Below are 16,080 nucleotides of genomic sequence, written 5' to 3'. Positions count from 1 at the left end.
TTTATGATGTCATTTCATTTCTCTTTAATATCAATGATATAATTGCCATTCGAATATTGATAGTATTTAAAATTTGATTTATAGTGTGAATTTCTAAAAGATAATCTATACGGTAACTAAATATTTGTGAGTTCTAGTCTAATTGTGGTAGGCAGCTTTGCACAGGATTCTCTTTCATAGAAGAGGAATTTGGATTGGTGCCTCAGTATTTTGCCCTCTTTTTTTCTTTTTTTCCCCCCCGCCCCGGGTCTCTATAGGCATCTTGCCTCCACACCATGAGTCCCATGCCCAGGTGATGATGTATCGCAAGGAGCAGTACTCTGATGTCCTTCACGCCCTGGAAGTCATTCGCTTTATCAGTGATGCCACACCTCAGGTTGAAGTCTATCTCTACATGCATCGGCTAGAGTCTGGGAAGTTGCCTCGAAACCCCTCCTTTGCACTGGTCAGTGGTGCTTTTGTTTGACCCTTGGTTCAGCTTTAGACCTGCTCCGTCTGCCAGCCTTTGTTTGCATTATGTTTCACCTTAGAAACTTTCCATGGCTCTTTGTAGAATAGAAGCAACACATCTTTCCCAGACATTCATAGCCCTGTACGTTTTGACCCAATCTCCCTAATGTTTTAAAATTTTGTTTTGAAGTAATTTCAAAGTTATAGAAAAGTTGCAAGAATACTATCAAGAAATCCCATATATCCTCTATCTCGGTTCCCTAGTCATTAACATTTTACTATGTTTGCTTTCTCACTTTTCCTATATATGTATACATATTTTTCTTCCAAACCAGTTGAGAATGAGACGTAGACGCGGCATCCCATTCCTTCAGATTCCTGCAGTGTATACTTGCCAAAGATGGGAACACTCCCCTAGGCGACCATAGTTCTGTCATCAACACCAAGGAGTTGACATTGACATAGTATTAACATCTAATCTTCAGACTCCATTCCCGTCTGACCAATTGTCCCAATAATGCCCTTTATCTAAACAATAAAAGTTATGGTTCAGAACTTATCAAACTTTCAACTACTAGTTTTACCATTTGTTGACGATTAAAAAATTTTTTTTTGTTTTAATTCTTCATTTTAAGATAGTAGAAAAAAGTTGCATAAAGAGTTAAGTGTTCCCATATACCTTCACCTAGCATCCTCAAATGTTACATCTTAATTATACTCTGGTTACTTATCAAAACCAGAGAATTAGCAGTGATACAATACTATAATCTATAGGTGTTATTGAAATTTTGCTGACTGTCCCACCGATGTCCTTTTTCTGGTCCAGCATCCAACCTGGGATCATACATTATGTTTACCATGTCTTAGTTGCCTTTAATCTGGAACAGTCCCTCCGTCTTGCTCTTTCATGACCTTGACAGTTTTGAAGAGTACTGGCCAGTAGAACATTTCTCAATTTGGGTTTGTGTGTTTCCTCATGATTAAAATCTAGTTATGCGTTTCTGGCAGGAATTCCACAGAAATATGATACTTATTGCTCTTGCTGCTAACTTTGATCACTTGGTTAAGGTGGTGTCTGCCAGGTTTTTTCAAGGTAAGGTTGCTGTTTTCCCTTTGTAATTAATAAGTAACTTGTGGGGAGGTACTTTGAGACTGTGTAATTATCAATCCACTGACTCTGGCCTGAAACAATTTTTACTGTGTTGATTGCCAAATGGTGATCTTCTAACTCCTTCGTTCCTTCTGAATTTATTCGTTGACTTTTCTGTAAGGAAGAGTTTTCCCTTCTCCCTCATTTATGTATATCAGTATGAATTTATAGATTCCTCTTTTATTCAATGGCCTATAATTCATTACTACCATTATTTTGATGTTAAAATTGTCCCATATTTAGCCAGCGGGAGCCTCTTCAAGCTGACTTCTGTGCCTTTTATTTTTTTTATTTTTTATTATTTTGTGGTACGCGGGCCTCCCACTGTTGTGGCCTCTCCCGTTGCAGAGCACAGGCTCTGGACACGGAGGCCCAGCGGCCATGGCTCACGGGCCCAGCCGCTCTGCAGCACGTGGGATCTTCCTGGACCGGGGCACGAACCCGTGTCCCCTGCATCGGCAGGCGGACTCTCAACCACTGCGCCACCAGGGAAGCCTTGTGACTTCTGTGTCTTTTTGACAAGTTCCCATCATTTTGAGCACTTTCTTACTTTCTGGCACAAAAAGATATTCCAGGCTCATTTTGTACTTTCCCTACCCCAGGCTTGGAATCAGGCTTTTTTTTTTTTTTTGGAGTATTATAGTTAGAAACCAAGAACAGGGTGCTAGGTATATTCATTGTCCCTGGTGTGTCATTGCCTCTAGGCCCTCTCAGCAGACAGCTAGGAAATCTACACACACCTATATGTTTATATATCTATTTATTTCTATATTGAAGACCCTGAGTTAATGTCAGAAGTGCCAATTCCTTTCTAATATCACAAGTTCATTTTAGCCCTCACCCTTTTTATATTTGCAACTTCCTTCTCTGGCAGTGACAGTGAGGCTGATGGAAGCCTCTTCTTATTTGTATTTATTTCTTTGCTCGTTCCTCTGTCTGTGACCAACACGGCCGGCCACCTCTCTGGCCCTGGCCTGCAGGCCGCACAGGCCTTGTAGTCACTGGCTGCCTCCTTGGCCCTGACCCCTCCTTGGCCTCAGGCCCACAGGCTCCAGCCTGCTTTATAGATTTCACCTTTGACAAACCGCTCACTCTAGTTTCTTGGACTGCTTATTGTTTATAAAGGGAAGAGAGGGGGAGTGGAGGAGGGCAGGCAAAGTAATGACTATAGCTCTTGGGCTTTGGCTATTTTAATACAACTTGCAGTTCACTCTAAGCATTTTAACTTTTGGCTAAAACAGAGTGAGTTGTTCGGAAGAGGGATTTGCCTGCAAACTGCTGTTCTGTAATTTTTTTGGTGGCTGTTGAAGATTGCAGTGTGCTGGCACAGCAGTTTGGACTTCGACTTGTTCTTTCTTTTTGAGGCTGCTTTGGGTCCCATGGGCAAATCTTAGGTCGTCCACTCTGATGAAGTTTATCAAGAGAGAACATTCCTGAAAATAGTTGGAACCCTCAAACTTTAAATTTTATTTCCCATTGGCAGAATGCAGTTAGCTGATAGTACTACACAAGTTCCTAAACTGTATATGAAGTTAGGTTAGATTATCCATTAGCTCAAGAGATCTAGATGGTAGGTTATCGTTTCCACCTCATCCCTGTTCAGCTTTCCAGGCTTGAGGTCCAGGCACCTGTACCGTGGCCTCAGGCTGACGTGCTGTCCAAGTTTTGTTCTGGGCTCAAGCCTCCTTGGTCACCAAGCCCTAGAGGCTGTATTTTCCTTATCTTTTAATGAGACTTGTGTGACAGTGCTCGGCACAGGGCTGGGCACATAGAAGCTGACTTCAGCTGGAGGGCGCTGGTCCTCTTGGCTGTGTCTCAGAGTAACTGGGAGCAACGTTGAGATGCCAGGTTCAGGAGCACCCAGCACAGCGCCAGGGCCGGGTGGGAGTCCACGAAAGGAGACTTTCTGCTGTTCTTGACATTTTGTAGAATGTTCATCAGTGGATAGGAGGCCTAAAATGCAATACTTCTGTTAAAATAGGTATTTTGGTTTTAAGTTGGGACTTCTTAGGGGAGTAGAAGGAAGCTTTTTAGTTTCTTTTCAATGTTTAAAACCCTTCAGCTGTTAAATCCTAGATGAAAATGTAAAGCTTTTGGTGTAAGATATGGTGTTAGAAAACAGATTTTTCAAGTGGATTCCAGTTTTTATGAGATTTCTTTCGAAACTTACTTGAGGGTTTGCTTTCATGCTCTGAGTATTGACACAGGGTTTGAGAAATGCCATTCTTCTGAGTCCTAAAATTCCAATTCTAGGGTCATTTTTAGCTTTTTAGGTGCTTAAAGATAGAACAAAAATTTAAAGCTATGTCTGAATGCTTTGAAATAAAATGCTTATTAGTCCTTTTGGGGTCATTTAATGTTTGCAAATTACTGACAGAGGTCTCCAGTTGTTTGCTGTTTATCACTTCTGTTTGAAAGGAATTCTCCTCCAGTGCAGAGAATACTCTGGGGTGTAGAGTCAGCCCTTGCTCAGGGTTTGTGTTGACTCTTTGACCTTAATGTTAGAAGCTGAAAAATCTCTGAATGTTCAGCTTGAAAGCTGAGTGTTCAGAAGCAGCGCTGACTCAGATTCCTCTGGTTACTCATCCTCATGTCCCCTTGGTCATCTTGTTAGTGAGGGACTGTGCGCTTTCGGTCCCACTTTGATTTATTGCAGGTCCTTCAGAATCTAGGGAGCAAGGCTTCATTATTATTAAAGAATTCTGTATTTCTCTCTTCTACCTCCCTCTTGAGAGTTATTATTAATCTTGCAGGAGCCAGAAGATGAAGTATTTCTTGCCATTGCTAAAGCCATGGAAGAGATGGTGGAAGATAGCATTGACTGTTACTGGCTCACCCGATGCTTTGTGAACCAACTGAATAACAAGTACCGGGATTTTCTACCCCAGCTGGTGAGGGATGCTGTTATGGCTATTTTGGGGTGGGCGTGAGCAATGGTAATGGGGGTCCTCAGGAAATGGCCTTTACCTCCTGGTGCTGCTACCATTATGCGTGGACCCTCTGGTGGGAATCAGCAGATACCTTCTGTAAAAGGCCAGATGGTAAATGTTTCCAGCTTGGGGGACTGGGTGTGTATGTCTCTGTTGCAAGCACACAGCTCTGCTGTTGTCACACAAAATACGTAAAAGCACGGTTGTGGCCGGATTTGGCCTCTGCAGGCTGTAGCTGGCCCACCCCCCACTCTATGGTATTCCTTATCTTGATCCAGAATCCCCTGACTTTGGCTAGAATTACCCGTCTGTACTAAGGTTTAAGTTTGGCTGTGTAGAATGGGAAGCCCAAGTAACAGAGGCTTTGTCTTCTCTCACGTAAGCAGAAGTCTGGAGGCGAGGCAGCCCAGGGCTGGTGCCACAGCCATTGTATGGCCAGGGACCCAGGCTCGTGTCCTCCTGTACTAGCCTTCTTAGGTGTGATCCTTCCTCTCGTGATCCCATGACAGATGCTGGAGTGACAGCCATGACGTCCCTTTTCTAGGCAGGAAGGGAAAAGCAAAGACGAAAGTAAAGGAGGAGAAGTGACAAGCCAGGCCAGCCTGGCCCCCTTAAACAGACTTGCCTTCTGCATGACTATTGGCGGGCAGGACTGTGTCACCAGGCCGCCCCAGTTTGCAGTGGAGCCTGGGAAATGTGGTCGGTTCGTTTTAGCCGGGCACACTGTGATCTCACATTAGAGTCGGGACTCTGTGAGGAAGACAGCTGGTGGTCTGTACACTCTGACTTGGGAATCTGGAGACCAGCGCTTATGTCATCAGCACAAGCCAGGGGTCCTTTGCCCAGTGTTTTCCCTCATTTTATAAAAACGAGTCTTTTCTCTTAAGTCATTGAATTGTTTCACTTGGACATTCTGTTGAAAGCAGTAACCGTGTACAGGACGCAGGGTCAGGTGCGGGGCACAGGTCAGCCGAGCCCTGGAGATCCATCCCTGCTGTGTCCGTTAGGGTGGTCGGCGAGACTCTTCGGCCCTCCGTTTCCCAGGGCACTGAACAGGAGTGTTTTTTATGTACTTGCATTAAGTAAAATTTGATTTTAGAATTTTGAAATTTAATTCACTTAATTTCAATAAATAAAAGCATGGCATTGGAGCATATGGAAATGAAATGTTAGCTGCCTAATTAAATCAAGAGGTGCGAATCATACTGTGATTTGCTTATTATTGGAGTAAATGCAGTAGCATTTTGATAGTTCATTTAAAAAGTCATTATTTTTAATAACATAAGTAACAGATGCATTCTCGAAGTATTAAGTAATCCAAGTGAATCCAGTGTTGTCACAGACCTGCACCAGCGCCTCCCCTCCCCCACTTTCTAAGACGTGGGCATTGTCATCAACTTGGTGTGTATTTGTCTAGACTATTTTATGTGCATTGGAATGGATGGGGTTGCGAGTGCATTCCCATGAACACGTGTGTGTGTATATGTATATAACATATATATATAATTTTTTTTTAATGTAAGTATTATACTGTTCATACGGCCCTACAATTCTTTTTAAAAATTAATGTCTGGGAGCTTTTCCATGTCAATACACATAGGTAGTTTTCAGCCCTGACTTCCTATTAGTACCACCTGTGAGCTCTTAAAAATGACCAAACCAATGAAATCAGAATCTTCAGGGGGTGAGGCCCCAGAATTCTACTTTTTTAAAACTCCAAGTGATTCTGAAATGAGGCTAGGATTGAGAGTCGCTCATTTAGAACCACTTTAAAAAGTTCTCATAGTATTTTCTGTTAAGAATTTGCCCTAATTTAATGTAAAGGCTCCATGCTGACAGTCCCACTCCGTGTACGTGATGTGTTCCCATGTGTGTATGTGTGTGTGTGTCTCTAGGGTGGGTTACCTATACAACAGATGCTCAATTGCAAGAGACATACTTAAATTTGTTAACTACCAGGTTACTTACCCAGAAGTTGTACCAGTTTTGCTTCCCCCAACAGTTTATGAGATTTCCTGTTTTCCACCCCATTGCCAGTACTTGATAGTATCACTCTCTTAACATTTTTCCAATCTGATAGTGAAATCGTAGCCCATTTTAATTTCCATTGCCTCATTTTTGAGTGAAGTTAAGCAGCTTTGGGTATGTTTATTGGTCATCATATTTGTCTACCTTTCTATTTCGTTTCCATCTTTCCTTTTTTTTTTTTGGTAAGAATTATTGCTATGTGCTGGATATTTATCCTTTGTTAAGTAAGTTAAATATTTTCTCTGAAAATATTTCTCCCTGTTGTGTAAAGATGTAAAGGTTTGATACCATTGGATTTATCAGTATTTCTTTTGCTGTTTTGTATCGCAGTTAGGAAGCCCTTTCTAATCCCGAGATTTAAAAACAAGTTTTTAAAAAGCTTCTAACTTTTAAAAATATTTGAATATTTTAAAATTTAGTTCTTTAATTGGTGAAGGACTTACCTTTGCGACTGGCATCAGACGCAGACGTGACTGTTTCTTTTGTGGCTATAACTGCAGCACAGCTTCAGCCAGCACCCCACCGCCCTCTTCCTCCTCACACTGGTCAACGGTTTGAGAACATGATTCATGCCAACCCAGACTAAATTTGCTTTGCTGATGAATTATTTCATCTTAACACATCTGTTTTTACAGATGAGGAAACTGAAGCACAGAGCAGTTAAGTAACTTGTCCAAGGCCACACAGTTAATAAGCAGTAGAACTACCACTTACGCTGTTGGTCAGTTCATTCTTTTCTTCACAGATTTGTAATGCCCTCTTTATCATGTACTAGGTTTCTATATATATTTATCTCTTTCTGGACTCCTTTTTTTTTTTTTCTATCAAGGTATTTGTTTCCTGGCCAGTACCATATGACTTACCTTAACTTCCTAGCATATTTTCATAGCTGGTAGGGAAATTTCCCTCTTATTGTTCTTTTTCAAAAATGCCTTGAGCTTTTTTTGTTGTTGTTGTTAAAGAAATGCATTTTAGAATCCGCAAGATACTTAATGTCCCTATGTCCCCTGAACCTTAATTTCCCCATCTTCAGAAAAGGGGGTTTATTTTCACATGTACATTATAGTGCCTAGCACATAGTTTTTTTATAGTTGCAAATTTTTTTTTAAGGTTCAGAATGTATAAGAAAAGCTAAATTTCCTTTGTGTTGCTATTTGATTTAGCCATCAAGTGACGTAAACTTTTTTTGTGTGTGTGACTTAAACTTTTAAAGTCAAGTTTTAAAAAAAGTTGTCTTTAGTTAAACCTTGTTTGGTCCAGCTTAAAATTTTTTATTGTTGTATACTAGATCTCTTCTGCCTAGCTTTTTGTTAGTTTCTATAATCTTGTCTGCCATCTTTTCAGATTTTTGTGGTTTTACCAAATTTGTTATCACAGAGCATAGGTTGTTTCATAATCCTGGGGAAATGTGCACATGATAGACAGTGATGGGCTTTTGACATCCAAAGAAAAGAATATTTCTGGTGATGATGCCTTTATGTTGTAGTGTTCTGATTTATAGGATTACATCACAGCTTTCCTCTCCATACAAGCTTTTGGAAATTCTCTTTGATGAGGCCTCCGATTACCAAGGAGAGTAGAGGCCAGCTTCAGTGGTGTGACATGGAAGGTCTCTGTTGTTCTCTTCAGATCAGCCTGCCTTTAAGCCATCTCAGTCTTAACTGTGTTGAGTCATTAAAGTGAGTGAGTTTTCTTTCCTTGCCATTGATATAATTTTTAAAAGCTGTCCTAAAGAGAGGGTTTTTTTCTTTTAATAAACACTATTAGCAGCCTCTTCTTAAGTTTAATATAAATTCCTCTCAAGGTGGTTAAATCTCTTACCAGGTTTTGCCTTCTGTTGAGGTATGCTTTATTTCCTTAAAAGTAAGTATATGAGAGTCATGGAAATATTGGAAATAACCTAAATGTTTTACAGTAAAATATAAATAAAATCATCACATCTACCATTTCTACCATTTGCTGTGTCCTCAAAATTTCAGGTAGTATAAATGTCATCTTCCACTAAAAAGAAAAAAAAAGCACACGTGGATATGTATTTATATTCACCCTCTTAGATTTAGCAGTAGCATCTGATACACGTTTTTCTTCACCCTGCTTTATTTTTTTTTTTAACCTAATATATGCTGGGGATTATGCCATGAGCAGTATATATAGACGTTCCTTATTCCTTTTCACAGCTGCATACCACTCCATCCTAGTTTATTCAACCCATCCTCTATTGTTGGCTAATTGAGATGTTTCCAGTCTCTTGCTGTTATAACAGGTGAATAGCTTTGTGCATGTATCCTTTTGTATATTTGCCAGTATATAGGGGGGATAGATTTCCTAGAAATGAATGGACCTAGATCAAGGGGTAAAGGCATGTGTTACTCAGCTAGGTTTTTTTCAAATCCCTCTTTGTAGAGCTCATACCCTTTTGCACACTCGTGATCAACAGATGAGAACGCCAGTTTCCCTATAGCCTCGCCAACTTGGTATGTGTTCTTGCCAGCATGATCGGTGAGAAAGGATACCTTACTTACTATAGTTTCAGGTTGCATTTCTTTTATTATAGCCAGGTTGAGCATCTTTTCATATGGGTTAGAGCCATGTGCATTTTTTTCCTATAGAGGTTTTGGCATTTTCCTTTTTTAGAAGCTCTCTTTATTTAGGGATATTTATCCTTTAAGCTGGACCAGATATCAATGCGTGGCCCTCTTTGCCTGGCCAAGTCCCATCCCTTCTTCGTGGGCCAGCTCAAACGTCAGCTGTCCTGGGAAACTCTTTCTGGCTTCTTAAGTATATGGGTTAGGATTCCCACCTGGATGTGCCTATCGTCTCTGCTTATTCCCATCATAGCATCTCTGCCTTCAAGGAGCTTCCAGCCTGGTTGAGAGAGCTGCAAAGAGCTAACTATAACACACTGTGATAAAGCTATCTTGCTTTTTACTCCCTTCCCTATATATGTAGCAGTGTCTGGCTACGGTGGACATCGTAAAGGTTATGAATCGCCTCTTCGGCAGAAGTACAGTGGTGCAGATATTAAAAAAAAAAAAAAATTGCATTTGGCCAGGTGATATGGGATCTGGTTGTGCCCTTCTGGATAGAGAGTACAGACTTGAGGGTTTGACCTTAGGATCCGTGCTTTGCCAGAGAACCCTGTAAATACAGCAGACCCGTCTGGGAACCAGCTTTGTTAGCTCCCATCCCAGTCTTCTGGTGTTGGCTGCTGTGTAACCTTACATGGGAGAGGCTGCCAGACGGAACCCTGGAGCATTGTCCCCCTGTGTTATTCCTGTACCTCTCCGGAATTCTTGTGCACATCTTGCTGGGGACAGAGCTACCCCTGTTGTAGCTGCCAAGTGCAGAGTGTGCTCCACGTGGGTCAGCGTAGGTGGCATCAGTGACTGCTGGGCCTTTTCATCTCCATTCTTCCTAGTTCCCTGTCCCCGCTTTAGTCCCGCTCTGTTTCTTTGGTCTTAACCCTTGTCCTTTCCCTGAACGTATAACCTGCTGCCCTAGAGCAGCCGGAACGCGGGCCTTTCTTAGCTCCCCAGAGCAACTGAATTTTGGTTTGGGCTTTTGTCTTAGGTTGTCGAATCTGGCTAGCACAATTGGGACTAACTAGGGTGACTAACGGTTCCTTTTAGCCTGGGACTGTCCCAGGAAACCCCTTAGTCCTGGACGCTTGGTTCCTCTGGTTAGTTCTGACCTGGGAAACTGCTGTCTCACCAGTGACTTAAATGAGCCTGAAGCTTTGTCTTCTAGCATTTCCTGCGTTCAGCATGTACACTTTTTCATCACAGGCTGTAAGATCAGGTAACATTATGTCACAGGAACTGAGTAATCTCTTCCTGTTTAATCATTAGCCAAAGGCTTTTGAGCAATACTTGAACCTGGAAGATAGCCGACTGCTGCGTCATCTGAAGACGAGCTCTGCAGTGTCCAAACTGCCCTATGATCTCTGGTTCAAGAGATGCTTCGCCGGCTGCTTGCCTGAATCCAGCTTACAGAGGCAAGTATTTCTTTCAAATACGGACTGCAGGCTCAGAGGCAGAAAAATCCTGCGTTCTTTTTTTTTTTTTTTTTAACGTGATCATCTTGGAATATGAATTTGCTTTAGAACAATACAATAATTTGATGCTGACTTCTCCAGCAGCTAACATAACAACACACGATTCTGCTTATTATATATAAAGTTAGAAACATTAGAAATATCTCATATTAATATAAATATTAAAAATGTTACAACATACGGTTAGAGAAATTGAAGGCCCTCAATGTGTTTGATGCTGTTCAGTATTCCCGTGTGAAATAGTCTCTAGGAGTACATGTGGGCTTTTCCAGAAATGGAGCAGGTCCTAGAGAAAATGTGTATTTCTAAAGTAGCTGAAGGCAGTGAGAGACTTGAGACTCAAACTCAGCTCTTCCATCAACTTCAGACGTGTTACGGGTATTTCGGTGTCCTGGATCACCCCATCCCCAGCTTTGCAGTTGAGGAGAAAGGTAAATGTACAGAGGACATTACAAGACAATGCATTTGGCATGTATAGAATTATACCAACTGTAAGAGTTTATAGGAGTTATCAGAATAGTTATTTTAGAGTATATTCAGTAACTGGCTCCTTAATGAATTTAAACCATTGGAAAATGAAATTGAATTTATCATTTCATTTGCTGCTTTTGTTGTTCCTTACCATGTAATGATTATATTAACATTACAAAATGTTAGTAAAATCTAAGCTTTGGTTTAGGACTTTCCTGCCCGAAAATGTCAGTTTTGAAACATTAGGGAATTGGCATACTGGTCAATTCCTAGCAGAGCAATATTGATACTTTCTAGCCATGGTTCCTTTTTTTCCTTCCACTGCTGATTGTGTCTGAAATAGATTTCAAATGGCTGATCTGTGTTGTTTTCCTTGATGATGATTTCTTCATAGCTCTTCTCTGAAGCTCATGAACTCAGCCCTCTGTATCCGCAGATGCGCATCTGCGGATTCAGCTGATCCTGTGCTGTGTTTATAATTTGTGGTTGGTTGAATCCTTGGATGTGGAATCTGCAGATATAGAAGGCTGACTGTACCACCTCATTTTACACAAGGGACTTGAGCCTCCACGGATCTTGGTATCCACAGCAAGTGAGTCCTGGAACCAATTCCCTGGGGATACTGAGGGACGACGGTACTTAAAATGTAACTTGATTTAATTTTGAAATTTGAGCTGTTTAGATAAACATAAACTTCAAACTCGTAATTTGATTATATCTTTATTTTGCAGGGTTTGGGATAAAGTTATAAGTGGATCCTGTAAGATACTAGTTTTTGTAGCTGTGGAAATTCTCTTAACCTTTAAAATAAAAGTAATGGCACTGAACAGTGCAGAGAAGATAACAAAGTTTCTGGAAAATGTAAGTGTACTTTGTTTTGTTTTAATTTTGAATCTAGAAGGGAAGTCAGTTTAGCAAGCCAGATGTTTCTATTGCATTCGATTGTTTCAGGGACATAGTATACTTTTACATCATAAGAAACAATTTTCCCCTGGAAGTTTCACGTTGCTCTGTGGATGGTAGTGCAGTCCTTTGGGGTCAGTGGCCTGAGCAGCAATCTCCATGAGTGTATGCGCCCGGGACTGGAGTCTTATCCCCTGATGTGACCCCTAGGAGGTTTGTCAAGAAAAGGAAGAGGTGAGATCTTTACTTTAGGGTGACTGATCTTTGTTGCTGGAAAAGGGAACCTGATGTTTTGAGGGATTTTGTAAGTCCTTTCATTTCTGTTGCTATCTCTGGTAGAGTCCCAGCTGGATTTGTTAATGTGCTGAAATGTAAACTTAGAGCATGTTGAAAAGGGTCAAAATGAATCTGTTTTTCCCCGTCTTTGTATCTTAGAATCCCCTTAACCAGGCAAGAAGAGGTGGAAGTACAGAGACTTAGGTGTGAGTGAATTTCACTGGACCCCAAGTCTATATATTTTAATCAGTCAATGTTAACAGTTGAACAGTGGCCCAGTAAATAAGTACTAAGTGAAGGTATGTTGGATCAAAGAACCGTCATCATTGTAATTAGTGGCTCACAGTGCCAGGGCCACTGCTAAGTATTTTTTGTGAATTATGTCATGTAACCCGGTAAAGAGCCCTGTGAATTGCGGCTATCATTTGCCTCATTTTAGAGACGGGGATCTGAACCCAGGGAGCTCAGATAACCTGCCCAAGAGTCCGCAAGTAGTGGGCAGTGCAGGATTCGACCCTAGGTGGTATGACACGACTGCTCCTTGCTGCGGCCTCAGGTGGCGCGTGAAACAGATCCTGGCACTAGCCTCCTGTGCGATCGCTTTCTGAAAAATGCTGAAAACTCCAGTGGAAATGAGATTTGTACCAGAGTGAAAATGAGGGAGATACTGAAGTCGGAAACACATTTCAGAGATTGGTTTGCTTGTTCGCAGATCCCCCAGGACAGCTCGGATGCGATTGTGAGCAAGGCCATCGACTTATGGCACAAACACTGCGGGACCCCGGTCCACTCCGCCTGAACATTCCTGACATTGTGGACAGCCTGCCAGGCCTGCCCAGAGGGCTTTTTTGGGACATGATCTACTAAACTGATAATAGGGTTCTCACTTTGGTACTCAGAGTGTAATTGTTTCCCAGCAGAATTTATTTAAGATACCTGGAGTCACTGTGTTGTGGAATGGCATTTTCTGATTATACAGAACTACAGAGTTCAACTCTGAATAGCATTTAAAAAACATTTTATTTTATTGAAGTATATGGGTGATTTACAACGTGTTAATTTCTGTACAGCAAAATGATTCAGTTATACATACATATACATTCTTTTTCATATTCCTTTCCGTTATGGTTGATCACAGGGTATTGAATATAGTCCCCTGTGCTTATACAATAGGAACTTGTTCTGAACAGCATTTTGAAAGCGTTGTTTGAAAATAGCTCCCAGCTTGTAAAGCGGTTGAGTCAGGGTGGGTGGGTGCTTCAGTAAGCAGGGTGTAACCAAGCTTGCCCTGCTCCTCTCTACTTAGCACCAAGCTAGTTACTTTCTAAGGTCTATTTCTGGAATGGCAAACAACTTCCTTACGTTGACAACTCGGATTCCGCTTTTGTTCATACAGTACCTGTTGAAATCTAAGCTGACTTTCTAAATCTTCTGAAATCTGAATCTGCTTTCTGAGACTTTGTCTTGCTAAATAGGTTTAAATAAAGGCCTTGCTTTTTTTTTTTCTCTGTGCCAGTTGGAGTGAAATATTACTGAACAAAATGTGTCTAAATTTACCTGCTAAGAGAGGACTTGTTTATTTTGCTGGACTCATGCTTTTCCTTGATGGGCCATTAAATGTTGGGTGAGCATCTGGGGAGGACTCTGCCACCTGGAATAGGAACGGGTGAAAGGGCAGGTTCAGGTTAATAGCTAATGCCCGCCCCCACCCCCCCCCACCCCGGCTGTGTCATCCCCTGATGGTAACTGTTGGTTGAACAGTTGCAGGCTTTGAGCTGGGCGAGTGAGACGGGGCCCTTTGTTTGAAACTGATTCATGCACCTGTCAGACCTGCAGGAGCCCGAGTGGTGAGTTGGATTCTCCACGCCCCCATCCCTCTGCCCAAAAAAGAGGAGACATGGAATTATGGAGCTCTCACTCTGAGAGTTCAGTCCCTGTCTAACGTGGAAAACAGCTGTAGAGAGAGTTCAGAGCACACGGAGTTGTTGAAACCAGCTGGCCCACGTGTAAAGTAACATATGCAAGAGTATTTAATTTTTTTAATCAAAAATACACTCATAAGAAAACTTCTTAAAGCAAACTGTGCTTACAGTTAATGCTTTACATTTATCCAGTGATCGCCTCTGCCCCGAAGAACTTTGAATCCAGTAGGGGATGTGAGCAAAAGCGCACGAGGAGTTCCTGCTGCACTTGTCCGCTACCTAGTGAGTGAACGTGGGGTTTATGTGAAATTCACAGAAGTCATAAGCGCTTTACTTCTATCTAATTTACGAGCCACATACGGTTACAAACCATAAAAGTTTGCACAACTTTTTGGTAAAGATTATAAGGTCAAGTGATGTTAGTGAATCCCAACTGCTGGCTCCCACCTCGGCACTGGGAGAAGCAGGGGCAGGCCTCACAGAGCAGGGGGGAGGTGGGGGGAGAGGGAGGGAGTGCACCTGGCGGGGAGGGGGCTGAAGGGGCTGGAGTTCCGCTTAAAATTCTGGTGAGGGTCCAGGTGAGCCAAAACGGAAGACTATTGCCCCACTGCTGAGGGATAGAAAATTAAATATTCTGCAAGTACAGTATATGCTGTCAAACCCTGTTTGGCAAAACCTTGTCTGTTATAGGGTGTGGGTCTTGGGTCTTGTTTTGTTTTGTCAATCTGATGATCATGCGTTTTCCTTAGACAACGAAAGGGCTCCGTCTGGGCAGAATTTAAGGCCCACTCTAGGGACACAGAGTAGGTGAGGATCCAATTCCATTTCAGTATCAGAATTTTATTTTACTGAGTGTAGTATTTTGAAGATGTTTCTGCTCACTGCCTGCTGTGAGAAGCACGGCTCCTGATGAAAATAGCCCCACGTTCCCTTTATTCGAGACATTTTGTCCGGATACTGCAGAAACCCAGGGTTTCGGTTGTGGCCAAAACTGTGGTGGCTAATATGTGGGGTTCTCCCCCTGCCTTGGAAAACTGGGATTTAACGTTACTAAGTTGAGTTTCTAGTTCTTCCTTCTTACAGCGTCGCCTTAAACATAGATGAGAGAAGCTCTAGATCTGAGGGCAGGGAAGGTTGGGGTGGGTGTGTGTGGCTTTTGCCTGATGACAAATCAAACTGACAGATTGTACGTACGCAGGCTTGTGTGTGTGTCTGAGGCCACTTCAGGAAATGAGGTCAGCGTTCATTAGAATGAAGTGCTTTTTTTTGTTGTTGTTGTTAATAGAAAGTTTGCCTGAAAACTGTGGGCAACCCTCAAATCCCGTAATGTGTGGAAAGAGCTCTAAAGGCCTCCATCCTCTTTTGTTCTGGGTGTGAGACAAGCCGGCCTCGTCTTGAATTGCTGCAGCATCACTCTGGGCCCTGTGGTCGTCAGCTCCCCACTGTGACTGGGGGTTTAGTTTTCCTCCCTGAAAGTGCAGAATGTGGGGTGAAGTCTCTGAGGATGGGGAGGGTAAAAATAGAGCACGTGTGCCCAGGACTATGTCCAATCTCCTGCCTAAGTGACAGCCTCTGTGAGCAGCGCTGCGGCGTCCTTCAGCCCGAGGCAGCCTCTGGGAGGGGTTAGGGGTGTGGATGGCTGGCAGGGCCTCTGCCTCTGCCTTTTGCATCCTCCAGTGGTCCCAGAGGAGAAGCAGCTTTTGTCTTCAGCTGGGTGTTCTGGGTTTGGAAGGCCTAGAGGCCGCTTTTCTTTGCCTTGACAGGTGAAAAGGTGTCTTTGTAGCGGGAGTTGGGGACCTTTTCCTCTGGTGGATGGAACAAAGAGCTGTTTCTCCTTTAGAATCTGTGCCAAGTGAAACTGCTCGTGGCTCCTGGCAGGAGGCCAGATTGAAGAGG

The 16,080-nt window shown here is 42.4% G+C and overlaps 1 protein-coding gene across 6 annotated transcripts in view; it reads left to right on the top strand.

The window, feature by feature from the left end:
* TBC1D7 (TBC1 domain family member 7) overlaps positions 1-13,777 on the top strand; it is a 142,866-nt gene extending 129,089 nt beyond the window's left edge. For 4 of the 6 annotated variants that reach the window (XM_089918328.1, XM_089918329.1, XM_089918330.1 and 1 more), the window contains exons 4-8: positions 258-445; positions 4,354-4,491; positions 10,407-10,552; positions 11,815-11,944; positions 12,975-13,777. In XM_089918328.1, coding sequence (XP_089774454.1) covers positions 258-445; positions 4,354-4,491; positions 10,407-10,552; positions 11,815-11,944; positions 12,975-13,061 — 689 coding nt within the window. In that variant the 3' untranslated portion in view covers positions 13,062-13,777. Of the gene's footprint in view, positions 1-257; positions 446-4,353; positions 4,492-10,406; positions 10,553-11,814; positions 11,945-12,034; positions 12,221-12,974 lie in introns of all 6 variants that reach the window. The other 2 variants (XR_002646469.3, XM_022586691.3) reach the window with 2 other exon arrangements.
* Positions 13,778-16,080: the final 2,303 nt, after the last annotated feature.

The sequence above is a fragment of the Delphinapterus leucas genome, chromosome 10 (genome assembly GCF_059928025.1).
Source record: "Delphinapterus leucas isolate spDelLeu-1000000601 "Yukka" chromosome 10, BTC_Dleu_Yukka2, whole genome shotgun sequence".
NCBI lineage: Eukaryota > Metazoa > Chordata > Mammalia > Artiodactyla > Monodontidae > Delphinapterus > Delphinapterus leucas.
This window is presented reverse-complemented; position numbering and strand designations above follow the sequence as displayed.